Source organism: Neolamprologus brichardi, chromosome 15 (genome assembly GCF_056152115.1).
Source record: "Neolamprologus brichardi isolate AB-2024 chromosome 15, ASM5615211v1, whole genome shotgun sequence".
In the NCBI taxonomy this organism is placed as follows: Eukaryota; Metazoa; Chordata; class Actinopteri; order Cichliformes; family Cichlidae; genus Neolamprologus; species Neolamprologus brichardi.
In genome coordinates this window covers 36,874,760-36,891,328 of record NC_142118.1, presented here as the reverse complement: position 1 = coordinate 36,891,328, position 16,569 = coordinate 36,874,760, and the positions used below count along the sequence as shown (strand labels likewise).

Here is a 16,569-nt window from a genome sequence, read left to right as displayed (position 1 = left end):
GTAGATGTGCTCGGTGTGAGGTCTCGCAGCAAGCTATCAAATACGGCGCATTTCTCGGCTTTTAAAAAAACCGCTATGCGTCGCCAGGTGTTTCATCAGATTCGAGGTGTTACCTCCTTTGACAGCATCACAGTATCAGCTTAAAGCACTTGTTGCAGCTGCTGAGTTTGCATCTTTTGCTGTGAAGTACAGCCAGACTTTGACCGCTTCGCCTTGGGCATTTTTAATCTGTAGCTCTGCTCTAAAAGAACATACGTACCTGGCCCCGCCTACTATCCTCGGAAACGTAAAATGATTGGCTAGAATCTAAAGTGTATCATTCCATACCAGTTGGTGGCGGTAATGCACGTTTCAGTTGTTTGCCAACCGCCAGTACAAATGTAAGGAAGAAGAAAGTGCATCACAGCTCAGGAAAAAAAAGCACGAAATGTGCGCTGCTTTTCGGTCTGGTTACTACCGTTTATGTCAGAACCATCATGGCACCGGATACCGGTACCCATCCCTAGTTATCGTTCGATATTGTTAACAGTGTAAGCGGCTATCGTGGCGTGCATTGACCCCATTATGGTATCACCACTGATCCTCTTTTTTCTTGCTAACAGCAGTTAAATGAAATGAATTCATATTCATCAGTTAGTGAAGTCTGTAGTATTTTTTCCTTCATCGTTCTAATAAGACAGCATAGGATTGAGTGACACTAACATTTCAAGGGTTAACAGTCTAATTAAATACATGTCCAGACAATTTTGTTCAAAACAATGGCTTTTTTCAAAGCTGTGGGTATAGCTGACCTCCGGGCTAATTGCAGATTAGGGCCACTAATTAAAATAAGCAAACCAAGGTAATGAAAATAAAATTAAGCTCGAACATATTTGCAGTTTTAATAACACCGGGCCACTAAGCCTGCCATTTGGTTCTCTATGATAGGAGGAGTTAGGCAGACGTTCGCAGCCATTGTCACTGCCCGAGTGTTAAGTCCAGAACATGTAACCCCAGCATGGATTTCTCTAAGGCTCAAATGTCCTACCTTCATGTGGCAGCATTAATTAAATTATGGCCTGAGAGGGCTTCTTGCCTTTATGCTCCTGGCGATAAATGAACGGCGACTGAATACTTTTATCATCTAAACCTGAACGATGGCAGTCATCCATAAGGTCGCACTAGAATCAGATTGGCTTAAAAAAGCCTTCTTGGCGAAAGGATATTTCAGCTGTGATTCTACCTGATGAAATTTGATCTCTGACCTACTTTTTTAAATTTACATATTCATCTTCACTGCAGGTGGGTGCCGTTACTGGCTGAAATTCTCGCTGCACAGTGTGACTCAAAAGCATAAATATCACATCTAGGTGGTTGAGTCGGAGGGATGAACGAAAAGGAAACCACCGTGGAACACCTCCGCCTGAGATAAAACGCTGGTGTTTGATTAATTAATGAAGCCACCTTGTAGCAGATTGAAGGCATCCATCACTAACACTACAGATGAAACAATAACAGAAGCCTGTTTCTTTTTTAAGACGAACAATCAAAGGTGTTTGACCTCGCTTTCTAGTTTAGGGAGCTCTTTTCCTCCAGAGAGAGGCGTCTGCTCCTCTCATTGAACGAGTGAGAACACAGGGTTTGAACATCATCGTGTTGCAAGATGAGATTTGACAGTTTGCACAAACTTTAGTCACACACGGAGGAAACAGAGACAGCTAACTGTCTTGTCGTGCTATGTTTTATTTGCCCGTCACTGTTTCAGCTGCTTCATCTGAAGCCGTTTGAAATATCTAGAGGGAATTTGATAGCGTGGCACAAATGTTTACATAAAGATTTTAATCCTAACTCAAAAAACTCTGGACAAAATTTCACAGAAAATGTCAACTTTGCAGATATCGAGATGTTTTGCAGAAGTACAATTTGGCTATTATCTGAAATGAGAAGCACGAGGAGGCGATATACAGTCAGTTATTCATTTGTTTTACGTTTATTTTCTTAAGATGAACTTAAGAAAATGAAATCAGCAGGGTTCTTTTAGGACTCTTTTACATGCTTTTACACTGGGCTACATTCCTGTTAATTTTAGCTTATTTAATTAAATAATACGTTTAAATCATGCATTTATTCACCTGACCTACATCTCTTAGAAGCTAAATATAAAGGCACTCCATTTATTATACCTGTGAGATCCTTCTGAATTTCTCCTGAAGCTTGGAAAAAATAACTCAGCGATGCAATAACACATCTAAGTTGACTATTTTCTAATTTACGTTAGCAACCATTGCATTGTTTTTCCTGCACTTCACGCATTCATTATACTGTTTCTTGAGGTGTATCTTGAAGCAGCTGAAAAGTTAATTGTGTTCCTTTGCAGCGCAGACAAAACACTTTGAATATGATTTATAATCGGTTGAGATAACTTGTGCTGAATCTGAAGTATTTCCAACAACAATGATGATCTTCTTTGAGGGACAAGCTTTTCTCCCTCTGCTGTGGCAGACATTAGAAGTTTGATCTCTGTCTGTCTTTTAGCGTAGCTTCAGTCATCGAGTCATCGAGTCCAGGAAAGTTCAAGTTGCTCAGTGCTGGGAACAGCTGTGATTGGCTCATGCCTGCACATGCTCAGGTGCCACTTGATATGCTTTTACTTTGTGTTCTGTAACTCGTGTGTTTTTATTATTGCTCAATCATGGTTATTAGACTGTGTCATCACGCCCTAAATTAACATTATTGGTATTTACCAAAATTATTGTAATGTTTTTGTCAAGATTAATCCACCAATATGTGCAAGCTTGTTATTCTAAATTATGGTTTTATAAACAGAATGTAATTATTGTTGTTGTTGTTCATTATTTACAAATTTACTGTTTTAAGGCACATTCGAATTTTTGATTAAGATGTAAAACTAGTTATTTGCTTGCATTACTGAACAGACAGATTAGTTTTTATGGTTGATTTACTGATGAGCTCTCAGAGAAGTCCAGTGTGCCGGGAATAAAACTGTTGATTACATTTCAGTGAATTCAGTGAGTTTTATTTTTTAACAGGTTTTTTGACAGATTTCTAAAAAGTATTTGTGTTTTCTCTTTTTAACTAATTTGTTAAGCCCTGTATACAAACTTTTCTCCAGGAGCCACTCGGCTCGTCAAGTTAAAAGGCATCAATTACTAAAAGTTTGAGGTGAATGTATGTAAGAGTTTGCATGTATAATTTTAACTCTATGTGGATTAGAGAAAATGCAAAATAAATTCAAACTCATGGACCCAGTTTGTTTGTTTTTAACCATTGAAGATGTGTGCTGTACACCAGCGGTCTCCAACCTTTTTTGCGCCACGGACCGGTTTATGCCCGACAATATTTTCACGGACCGGCCTTTAAGGTGTCGCGGATAAATACAACAAAATAAAACTAGTACCGGTACCGGAAAAAAAAGATTTATTCATAACACACGTGAAAAGACCCAGGAAAACCTAGTTAACAATAAAAACGATAACAAAATAACGCTGAAAACCGATAAAAACCCTGAAAACTATACATTTCACACCTGAGCCTCAACTCTCGCGGCCCGGTACCAAACGACTCACGGACCGGTACCGGTCCGAGGCCCGGGGGTTGGGGACCGCTGCTGTACACAGTTCAAAGAAACGATTGAAGGCCCAAAATGACCATTATATTCATGCCCACGGCGAGCGTATACAAACTTCTGACTGCGTATAATTTTGTATGACAGCATCCCTCGATTCAGGCTAAAGCTTTAACCAGTACAGGTTTGTCTTCCTTTTTAATATCACTTCGGCTCCTTCGTGGCAAGCTTTCACTTGCTTTTCAGAGTGAAAGCGTACCCTGTATGCTTCGGAGTTTGCCAGCCATTTTTACGCCTCCTCCCTCCTCCAGTGCCCTGTAGCTGTGAATTCTGCTCACATATCTGCCGTGGCTGTGATTGTAAAAAGAAGAGCACCTCGCTCTTTCCTGCTTACACTAATTGTCCAGCAAAACTGTGATCATTTTAATCACCATACCCATCAGAGCTGCTGTGAGCAATTTAACCAGAGGTATTGATAGCTTTCTGGAAAAAAAAAAATCAGAATGCAGGAGCACACTGCGAATACTTCTAATTCTTTACATCACCTGGTCTTTTGTTTGCTCCTAACCTTCCTTTCCCTGTAATACCCCAGCCGTCCAGGCCTGTTTGGAATTCAGGCCCCGGCCTGGTAGATACACCCACAACATGCTCCTCTGCTGACAGAGTGGTTGTGGGGAGTCACGACCATCTCTGATAAATAAGAGACTAAACTTGTTTACTTGTGTTCAGTAGACACATCTTCATGACCACCCAACATTACAATGTCAAGTAATGACACTGGAGTAAACAGCTATTAGCGGCGTGTGGGCATGTTTGTGCTTTATTTATTTATTTATTTGATAGTTATTGTATTTACAAAGAATCATTATACACCATAACAGCTGCATAGAGGTATGCAGAATTTATTACATTTTGCAAAATGCATGACCTACATACCGTGTGTCCACATCAGGCTCAGCACAGCGGCGGATGGTGAGGTTGAATCAAAGGTGGAATAAACGTTTATGGCACAGTTCAATGAAAACTGGCGTCGGGAGTATTTTCAAATCAGACACGCAGTCTCCGCTGAGCGTTTGTCGACAGTTTGCCCTATCTGTTGAAATACTGTGGCTTACGATTCAAAAGAGAAGGCTTCCTAGAATTGGATTCTGATCCAATCCTAAGTAGAGTTAAAGCCAGTACCCTCAAGCTGTTTGGATGTAAATCCATCTCTCTACATCTCTCCAAAACTCTCGTCTTGATTGCTATTTGGATTCCTTGCTGCATGAGGGGCATGAATAAATGAGCGGAAACTTGATCTTCTGCAGAATAAATGTTCTGGCTAGTACACTTCCTTTTTTTTCCCCTTTACTTTAAACATCGGCATCCCATTTTAGTGACAAAATAAGTAATAATGTTGAGCGCAAGGTGAATAACATCACAGGCTTACATGAAATCGTCTATAACATGGTTATTATGTCCACACAATCGGAGATGACTTACTGAGCTCTCTCGTAACAATGGATTAATGATATTTCCGCGTGTGTCGACTGTACCATTGTCTTCATCGGAACAGCTCGCCAGCTCGTGTGTATTTAGGAAGATAGGTGAGGATTTGTGTACCTTGAGCCATTTAGTGTTAAACACAGACAATAGATTGAATCCCTGGTCGACCCACACAGTCCTACACACTAAGCCGGTTATTTATATGCCTCGCATTGTATAAAAAGAAGGAACACAATGTTCCCTAGCTGTTCTGAATAGAAATCTTAATGAATTAATAAATCTTGGCAGTAGAACCATTCCTGACTGAGGGGGAAAAAGCAGGACAAAGAAGCCCACAGATGGCAGCGGGGAACAGTGTCTCTGTGTGTAAGCTGACAAGTCATGCACTGATGAGTCCATTTCTTAATTGCAATGAAAACTCATTTTCAAATCTGGCTGAAGAGGTAGGGTTATTAATTGATCTTTTAATTAAAAAGCCCGCGTTCTCCGGGTTCTCTTGGCAAACAATAGTACGTAGCTAAATAAATCATATTCATCCTTGAAGTACACCAATTAATCATCAATTGTCACACGAGGATTGTTTAAGGGACGCTACTCAGCGAAGCCTTGTACATTAAGGTGTTTTGCTTTGTGAGCAAACCCTGTCCATTAATAAAGGTCACACTTGTTATGTATCTTTAAAGTGTGTGTGTTTGTACGGTTTGCGTAGACATTTGGAGACATCGGCTTTGTTTTGATAATGCAGATGTGATGGCTTTTGGTTCGTGATCGATCCCTAACTGCCCATTTGTCACCTGCCAGAGCCTTACAGTCCTCATTTTTCTGCCATGCTTGTACTATTCCTGGACACAACCGCTCACCCCCATCTGGTGGAGCCACCGTGACTTCAGGCATGATTTACAGCACCACCCCAGCTTTCCCTAGACATTAAATTACCTGGATTATTGGGGCTTCATGGTTTTTAGTGCACTACTTTGCATTACTCTCCCAAATCCTGATGGTGTATAGCACAATATATGATGATATAAGATATGCCAGCAAGGTAAAATTGGACTTATTGGATTGTACTGGGTTTTATGGTTGTGATCTGTCTTAACAGATCGCAGTGCCAAGGTCCAAATTGGGAGAACTTGCATATAAAATTATAGCATTTTGCAATACCTGCAATGCTATAAGAGATTTTTCTATATTAGAAATCGCTGAAAGACAATTATTGGACCCAAATTGCCTTTTGAATTTGTCCATTTGCAGAAATACAACTGGCCTTCAAGAGAAGCTTTCCATTCTTAGTTAGCGCTCTTGGAGTTTTGCAGCCTGCAGTGCTCGTGTTATATGCTGGCCAGTGGGATGATGCATTTACATGGTTCAAGTTTTCAAATTAAGTGCAGCAAATAGAAAAATGCTTAAAAACATTTGACTTTGCCTTTGCAAATAAGCAACATCGGTTCCAACTCCACACTTTTACAGTTTTTCTGAATACGCGGCATGTTGCACGACTGGATCGCCGGTATCATTATTATACTGCGCTCTGTATTTAGAGCTGTGCTGTGGAACGGATGAGCACCTGAAGTGCCGAACATTTTTAACAGCACATTTTTCAATCATGTCATTGTCTTAGTTTGATTTTTTTATCTGAGCATTTTAACCAACTACTGATGGAGAACAGTAAACCTAATTAACTATAAAAATAGGAAATCCTTTGAGTCTAATGAAGAAAGCACAGTGTTCATTTGACAAATAGCTGATCCAGCTGGTAATATATTAAAGGGAACACAGCAAAATAATCCAGAGAGGAAATGCACATTTAGAAAAACTATTTTCCAGCAGTTTTGTGGTTTGTAGTTCAGGGTCTATCCCTCGGTGTCACAATCTGGCGAGGGCAGACTGTAGGGGTTGACAAAAGGACCCAAAACGCAGACTCCAAGGAACAGGGAACAGAACTTGAAATGTTAACAAAAAGCGAGCCGTTTAATATGGCTGGTAAAAAAGGTACAAACAAAGGGCAAACTGAAGCAAAATTAACACAAACCTAAACTGGGAAATCTAAACAACCAATAAGAAAAACCAAAGCATGGCGTGGCATAGGAAACATGGCGTGGACAACAGACGACCTGACAAACACACTGAAAACAGAGGACTTAAATACACAGGAGGTGATTCGGGGAAGTGGGAACACATGGAGGAACAGCTGACTGACATGAGCCTAATGACAGGACAAGGGAAGTGAAACTAAATACAATGAACAAAGAACACACGACTCCTTCAAAATAAAACAGGAAACATGAGACAGACATGATAATACAAACTTGATAACATAAGACACGCAGCATGAAACACAAAGGGTGAGGGAAACTTAAATACAGGGGAAGAAAACACAAGGAGTCTAATAACCAAATGAACTTAAACAACATCCAAATAAACTAAAACTTAAAACGCTGGGTCAACAGACCCAGGAACATGACACTGGGTCCGAATGGATGTTTAAAGATATGCACATAAGCTCGATTGGTCAGCGTACCATACAAGCAGTGAGTGTGTGTTACATTTTTCACAGAAAGATTCTTTGCTAAACACGTCTGCAATGCTCGATTCAGTCAAATCCAGTCTGAACAGTGTAGGTAATCATTTTATTAGAATCGTGGTTATTTCTCAGTTACTTTTCATAAAACCTCTCCATGCAGGGCGGCCATGAAAAAACCCTCCATGCAGGAAAATCCCTCCTGGTATAATACGAATGAAATAAATAAAAATGTCTCTATGTGTGAGGTTTGAAGTATCGACTCACCTGACTGAGCCACCCCGTCCACTGTCCTGGTAACTGTACAACACGACAGCCGGGTCACCCCGGTGCTTTCAGAGCCTTCAGATAATCGATGGCCCCGCACAATACCACCAATGGAGGATTACGAGGACTTGCTAAGCCTCTGCTGGTCAGCATACTACATTGATTTTGTCATACTTGTTATTGGCTTATATTTCTGTGCTGCAGAGTACTGTTGCAATTTTCTCTGCTTCTTCTCATCTTTTTCTTTAAGTACATCTGTTCTGTTAAGCGCAGTGTCAGACACCAGACACTCTGATGTTACTTTTTTATGTGCTTTAGAAACTTTTGTTTTAGTTGCTGCAGGTTGTTACTGCTCCTCTGCAAAGATGTCTTCAGGTGCAGTAACCACTAATGCTGGTTATGTTTAAATATAGCTCATCAGATTATAAAGTAATCTGTGATGTTTGAACAAATCTTTGAAGTTTCTGAAGCAGAAATATTGTGAGTTTAGACCACAGACACAAGGGTACACACACCCACAGTGCACATTCACACACAACATGCACAGGCATCCAGTCAAGGTCTACTAATACCCCTCCCAGCATGGGGCCGAACATTTCATGCAGTGATAAATGAAGAGGAAGAGCGCTAGCATAACCCATTGCTTGATTCACTATCTTAAGTCCTTCAGATTATTCAGCAGAGCAACAAAAGAGGGAACTAATGGTATAATTGGCACACATGCAAGGACAGAAAATCAACATACACCAGTCCTATGAATGTGCTCATTGGGATGCAGAAGAAAGGTTGGTGGAAGGGCATCCATCATCACAGAGCACACTGTGATCTTTGTGTGCCTCTCTTACATGATTTTATGACACTTGTACAAATGATCACATGCTTCGCTTTCACCTTGCCCAAATCTGTGCCATCCCACGTCATCTATCTGCGCTGACTGTCACAGGCTGCAGGGAAAGACTGTGCATGCATTGGCTCCATGCAGCTCTTCAAACCAAGGCCATCTCAGAGAAAGTACTGAGTGATCAAAGGTGAAGGATTTGTAAATCTAAGCGGATAAAACACATGAACGCTATCCTGTTCCTGGAGTGAACCAGATTATGTCTTCGTTGAATTTCCGTTGTTTTGGGGGAGTCTGACGTGCTGGGGGTTATGTTTAGAAGCTTTTTCACTCCATACTCTGGTCCCTCCAAATGCAGTTGAAAGTCTTGCAGGCTCTTGGCCAAGTCCTTCCACTGGAAAGGGGCTTTAGCTCAGACTGACAGGTCATTCTTTAAAGCTCATTGTCAGGAATATAAATAGTCCCCATCTTACTTTCAAACTTGGCTGGGCAATTTACTGCTAGCTGCTGGACTGGTCTAAAGAGCGCGAGTGTTTTCCATGTATCATATGCTTTTAATCAGAAACAGTGTGAGTGACACAAAGTAATTTTGCCCTGTCGTGTATCTGAAACGGCTGTGCATCTGCTTGGTTGTTCAGAACAGTTTTATTGTTTGTCAGGCTTTTGGAAAGTCAAGCCAAGTTTACACAATACACAATGTCAGATTGAGCTCTGTGTGATAGTGTGATTGGTTTTTCCTGTTTCTTTGCCTCAGTGTTCAGTGAAGAAGCAGGCGATCTATGAAGGTAAGCTGTCATAAAAATACCAGCGGGTTTAAGCCACTGTGTGCATTCAGCTGGGACCAGTTTAGCGCTGTCCCCAGTCCTTTAAAGGTGCCAATTGATTTACCCATCACAGTTTAAGCATTAATTGAATTAATATTATAACATTAAGCGGAGTATAATACAATCTTAATCATTCATCTGATGAGTTGGCTATTTATTTTACCCTTTGATCTCCACTTGGTAAAATTGAGTCAAATGCATTGAACTAAACCTAATAGCTAATGCTGAATATTATATTGCTCATCTAAATGTTTTACATACCAAATAAGAAAGCACAGGACAGTTCCAGTTGTATTATTAATTCAGTCCCAGTAATCCCACTTTGCGTGTGCAGTGGAGTTCAGGAGTCCCGGCACATTACGCCCACTCACTCGCTTTGAATCCACTCGACAATTACCTACACGTGGACTTACTGTGCTTGGCCATTAATTGGATTTTAATGTCAGTCATCATTTTGTCTTCCGCCTAATAAGAAAACAAAATAATTGGCATAAAATGCTTCCACTCCCCCCTTTGTTTTTCGTTTTTCCCACTGTTACAACCGTGCACTTTTACAACCCCCTAAAAGCTCAAACTCACTGGTTAGTTTCAGCTCAAGCCTTCGACCGAAGGAGACTCTTTGGTCAAAAAGCTCAATATCAAGGAAGCAGAACTCGCAGGGCTTCCAAAGGTGAACCTGCCCAAGTATTTTTTTAACAGTTGCCTGCAGCTGCTTAAAAAATTCACATACACCATTGACCAGAATAACCTGGAATTTTGTTATAAGCGGGCAGTGTTACGGACTGCTTTGCACTGGGGGACCCTGGCAGGTTAAAGACCATTTAATGTTCGATCCAGCGGTGCAGGACAGCTGGATCGCATTACCCCTTTAAAGCATGAAATATGAAATAATTGCCAGAAAATGTTTGAAAATGAAGAATTTATTGAACCATCTGACAAATTGGTTTAAAAATGATTTACATTTTAATTTCCATATATGATTTTATATTTTGTATCATATTTGCTACAGCTGACTTCTTTTTTTTTAATTGCTTAAAAATCTGTTTTGCAATTTATTGAGTTTTTTTAAAGAGGGGGGGGATGTTACACTGATGATGTAGAAGTCTCACAAAAATGTATCAAATATGATGCGTGCACCTCCATAGGCTGATGTCTAGAAACGTCCAGGACTGCAGTGTATCAGTGAAAACAGCTTCTGACACATGCAACAATGTTTCGAGAGTGTCAAGAAAATGCAACATGTGCTTTCAAGTTTAAAGACCATCAGACTGGAGAAATCTACCAAACCCAAACTGACTTACATACCTGTAAAAAAAAAAAGTTAAACTGATGGTATATTCATGTTGACATGGTGACATTATTGGGCCGTTATCTAATTTTTCATTCATTTTGGTATCACTGATCGTAGCTGTGGTCTGGTCTGTTATTCACTGTTTGACCTCCTCTTAAACACGATGGCCCGTCTCCCAGAGTTTAACCTGTAGTTACATTTTCAATGAAATTTGAAATGGCATTTTTGTTTTTGGTCTACCACTTTTATTATGTTGTCAATCTATAAAACATAAACATATTACATTATTTCAAGGCTCTGTTGCTTGAAGTGGAGAAGGACCGGGTTGCTTTAAAAGCCATCGCTGCCTACATGACACTGGCAAAGAGATTAACACCACACTTCAGCACATGAAAGGAGTCTGATTTTGCATTCACTGAACCTGCCTCTGCCATTGAGTCTTTGAACTTCCATTAAGCCATTTATCACCATGCAGTGCAATTTATTTGAGTTTCCTAACACAGGGGATGGCTGCCCTCTCTCCTCTGCAAATATGCCTTTGTAGATTTTGAATATTGAGCTTACACCGCGCAATGTCTGCACTGACCAGGGTGTCAGCAGTTGTCAAGTGCAGCCACCTTTTGCCATCAAAATAAGAGCATTCACAGCTGGTCTTATGCAAATGGCTCATGGTAATGTTGCTAAGATGTCTTATTTTTATTTTTTTGTTTTCTTCAGATGCCCCATCTATCCACGACATAAAGAGCCACGGAGTCGGTCTGGGACGCACAGCCCTGCTAAGATGTGAGGCTCTTGCAATGCCTTCTCCAACATTTGAGTGGTACAAGGGTGAAAAAAGGTGAGTTCGGATTGTTTACCCACATAGACCTTTTTTCATACCAGATTTCTTCTGCATGTCATTGAACTACAGAACATGTGTAATCAATACAGGAGGAAAATCACTGCCTTGCATTTAAGTGAACTTACAAGGCTCCGGTATTGTGCACGCTGTTTCACCACGACTCTCGATGGAGCTGAGGCATTGTTAACGAAATTAGTTTCGTGTGTCCTTTTCTTGCTATGACAAGTCAGCACGCCATGAAAAATGGGCCGGTAGACACAAATATAAAGAAATCCGTGTGATTACCCGGGAATACTTTTTTCCCGCAGAAGTCTAAAGTCCACATCTAAATATCAAATCTTCACTGCAATCGTTCACGCTGACATTTGACAATAACGCTTGTGTTATTAGGTCACACCTTTACGTGATAGAAAATGTATTACTTCTGCTTGTCTGCTTTTTTTCCAGAGACAGTGCATTTGTTTGTTCTGCCATCCATCCAGCCTCTGGGGAGAGCGCACCAAAATGTTCCAGCGAGAGTCATTTGTGCCTTGTCCTCACCTTGCATCCTAATAAAATGTTTGCTGGCAACTGGCTTAAATCATTCGCGACGCATACATCAATCAGTCTAGATTCAAGTGTCAGTTCTTGAATTTAAAAACCAAATTACCCCTATTACCCGTCATTTACCCACTCCTGGTGAGCACAATTTCAATCATCAGCTCACACTGTGCTAATTGTAATTATAGGGTGGATTCAATTTATTCAAATTGCTAAGGAGGCAAGTTGGCGTGATTCTAGTCTTTACTTAATTCAAGGACTTGTTCTTTCTGTGACTTCTTACATGGCTAAATGTTGATTTCTTATTTACTCCTCATTATGAGCAGGACGTTAGTATAGGGACTTAAGCATGGAGCACGTGTAGCTGCTGTACAGCATTAACGCTGCCTTTTTCACTGCCCAATTACTCTGCATGTAAAATGAGCCCCACTCCTGATTTTGGCTGAGTGTCGATGCAGCTATAGCATTGCTGCAGATGTCTTTTCATTTGGTTGATAATGGAAGGCACGCGGCGGCTTCTGCAAGTAAATCTTTCTCGACGCATCGCCACTTTCGCTCTGTGATGGATGCAGTTGAGTGTTTATGGGTAGGCTTCTTTCAACGTGACGGAGGAGAGCATTGACTAGTTTCACGGTGAAGTAAAGAGGTGAGACACATGCTGAGATTATCAGAGAATGTTCAGCTAATATTTGAGGAAATCGCCGTGGGAGAGGGAACAACAGATTTGCGGATATTTGCTGGACATAAGGTCGCACATAATGCTTCAACCCAGAGTGACTCTCAAAGCGAGTCGAGCCAAGCTTGAGATCATGGGGGGGCACAGCAAGGCCAGGAGAGAAGTATGTCTCCTCTCTGGAGGATTTTATGGTTTATATGTTTAAATCTGTAGCAGTACAGGCAACCGCTGAGATGAAAACAAGCTGCACCATCGACAAAAATCAGGATTCATAGCATATGCCTGTGCTGAGTGAATTTTAATCTCTACAGGCTGTTTAAGATCATCACGCCCACAACAGTAAACAATTTAACATTTGTCAGTTTCTTAGCACAGATGCCCGGCACAACTGTAGTAGGATTTATTATAATCCAGCCGCACCTGCAACAAAAACGATGAACAACACGTCAAGTGGCACCCAGCTGGTTCACCTCTGGGTCATTTCTCTCTCCTCGCAGTCCTTCAAAGCGTCTCTCCAAGGCAGACCAAGGGATAAATAGATCTGTTGAAGAGAGTGATGAGCCACTACACCATCTGAAAATCCACTAAAGATGACAAACATTTGCGCCGCCCTTGACTCTAGCCGTTTCCACCCCCGTTACTTTGTGCTCGGGGAGAGAAATCAAAGCGTCATTTGTTGTGATTGTGTTCTGTTTTTCAGGATTATCAAGGGTCAGGGCATCGACATCAAGAGCCTCAGCTCCAGATCAGTCCTCACAGTCACCAACATGACAGAGGATCGTTACGGGAACTACACGTGCGTCGCCTCCAACAAGCTAGGGACGGCTAATGCCAGCGTGCCTCTCAATCGTAAGTTGTCATTCTAACTGCTTGTGGCTAACTGGAGTGCTGAAGAGTCAGAGGGTTGGGAGAGTGTTGTGGATGTCAGTGGGGGGTTCTCTGCCCTCAAAAGTGTTTTCATTTTTTGCTACAATTTTCTTGTTATAGACAAAAAAGGTTTAACCCCAGTGGAAGTGGTTGCCCACAGATCGAGAGTAAAAAAATAGATTATTTCCTAGACATCGGCTTTGTGAATCAGTTGTCTATTATTGTTAGACATCCTGTGTGTGTGCGTGTGTGTGTGTGTGTGTGTGGGTTGGTGCGTCTGCTTTTTAAGTCTACATCTGCATGTGTACTGGATAAAAACACCACCTGAGAAAGAAATGTAGGTTTGAGGCAACAGCGTCACAATTACAAAGGCAGCAACACAGGTCAATCCTGCTAAGTTGAATACCAAGTAGGAGTATGACTCAGATTTTAAAGAGGCCTCCGACTCAGCCCTTTCACAGCTTTTCAAAGCCCATGAGGAATCTTTGCGAGTTCCAAAAAGACCCAAATATCAGAGGCCAAACTCCTGCTGCATCACCGATAAACAGCATTTATTTCTCATAGTTAGAAGCATTCTTTTAAATAAATCAGTATGTGTCCACAAAATAAATGAATTCATCCCTGCAGAGATACTTCAGCTATGCTATTACAGCTCAAGTTTTCATTCTTTCATGCACAACTCTTCAGCATCGCCACCCTGACTGAATCAATATTGCATATGAATAAATGAGGTGGCTCTGCTTTTTCATTCAGCGCTGTTGTCTGCCCAAACACAACCTTAGACCTTTCCGCTGGAGAGAGAGGCTCTGTGTTTCAAGGAAGAGGCTTACACAAGGCTGTCTGTTTTCACCCCAGACCAGCACTTAGCCAGGCCCCTGCTTACTTAAGCATTCAAAACCACTAATGAAAGGGGAACTGGAGATTGAAGGGGGAGAAAAACACAACACTGGATCAAAAGCTGTTATACAGCCAAATCATAACCTGTGATCTCATTCATCACTATGTTCAGCAAATACAGGAAAAAGTACATTATTTGAGAAAATGCACACTTGAAACCAGTGCTGCCAGGTAATTTGGGCTGTAACAGTTCTGCACATGCTCAGTTTGGCTTATGTGTCAATTTTATAGCTTTATTTGGAACAAACCATCTATGTGCTTCAGTCACATTTTTACAGATTTTTACCCTGAGTGAGATTTCTTTTTTTAAATCAGAGAAAATATCCTGATCTCTTAAAATCTCTTAAAATAACGAGTAAAACACACATTCTAAGCAGTTCATTCAGTAAACTAAGCCTAACTTTATGAAAGAAGAACAAACTCTACTAAAAACTCTACATTTCTCTCGTATATTAAGTGTAACGCACATCTATAGCACCTGTTAAACCTGAATGGTGTATTATAGTTCTGCTTTTATGCCAGGGTTCAGCGGGTCCAAGCGATGTAAATTTTGAGCGCAAAGCTCCGTGCCGACGTGCACATGCCTACCAATTTTCTGTGACACCCATTGACACATTACACTACAACACACCAATGCATATACCCTTCAGGTGCACTTCAAGCAGACTTCAAAGAAGCATAACAAGAATGGCTACTCATCTGTGGCGTCTGCAGCTCTCCATGACGGTTCCCGCAACCGAGTATAATCCCTGCCTTAGTGGTTCTACAAAGTGCCTTACAATTCACACGCACACACACACACACACGCACACACACACACACACACACACACACACACACGCGCGCACACACACACACACACACACACACACACACACACACACACACACTCTCTCATACACCACTAGTAGAGGAGCCCTGGACCCAAGGATGCTGTGGCTTGAGATCAAAGTTTTCTCAAACAGCAATCTTCAAAATTGAACTTTAAAAATGTCTGACCATAATCAGCTTTTTGAAATCTGATCTGTGCGTGCCACGAGCCGCAGCTCAGAACTGAAAGATATAGGAAAATATAAGAAGATGTACAACGTGCAGGCACTCACTGTTAACCAGCATGCGTGAAAGGCTTCTAATGATGACGAGTCCAGTCGAAGCAGCTCTTGTTTGGGGACTGTGGAAAAGCATTTGTGTGGTAAACTATCATCGTATTGTTTTATGTCTCATCTTTGTGAAGCTCCGTGTTTGAATAGAGATCTTCTAGCACATAACGATGCCAGGCTTAATCTTGTCCAGGAGGCAGAGTATAATATACAAGTCATACGTTTATATTATACCATCTGTGCATGTTTTGACAAAATATAACGCAGTGTTGTTACTGCATTTAAAAATGGAAAATGATAAGCACACTGGATAAGGTTTGGAAGGAGTGTGATGTGTTGATACTACTGATAGTTATGATTTCTGACACTTTAAGGAAAAAAATGTGATAAGTTTGGCACATCTGCATTGGGAATAATGATAATAATTCTAGAATAATAAAAACATAACACGTGTGTCTGAATGAGGTGGCTGTGCATGCAGAAGAAATACTGTAGGATTTTACTAAATGGTAAAAAGTAATAATGATGCTACGTTGCTGGCTGTCACTTGGTGAAATCAATTGCAAAGAGGGTGCTGCACGAATAGCCTTCCTGTGCAGCTTACTGCTACTACTGCACACATAGCTAACATGAAGACACCGACGTCTGTGGACGTTCTTGAAATTTGAAAAAGTCCAACGCAAACACTTTTCAAAAAGTGCAACTTTTATTTTGAAGGCGAACCTTCTCCATTTCCATTTTTCTGCACTTTTCACCTTTACTGCTTTGTGAGTGGTTGCCAAGTGTTTGCAGACATGTCGGCGTTTTTCATGCAAACTACTGGCAACTGTGGCAATGTGCAATTGACCAAAGCAGGAGTT

The 16,569-nt window shown here is 41.1% G+C and overlaps 1 protein-coding gene across 2 annotated transcripts in view; it reads left to right on the top strand.

Moving 5' to 3' along the window:
• negr1 (neuronal growth regulator 1) overlaps window positions 1-16,569 on the top strand; it is a 175,818-nt gene that overhangs the window by 115,279 nt on the left and 43,970 nt on the right. For both annotated transcript variants that reach the window (XM_006791952.3, XM_006791953.3), the window contains exons 5-6: window positions 11,506-11,626; window positions 13,546-13,694. In XM_006791952.3, coding sequence (XP_006792015.1) covers window positions 11,506-11,626; window positions 13,546-13,694 — 270 coding nt within the window. The remainder of the gene's footprint in view (window positions 1-11,505; window positions 11,627-13,545; window positions 13,695-16,569) is intronic.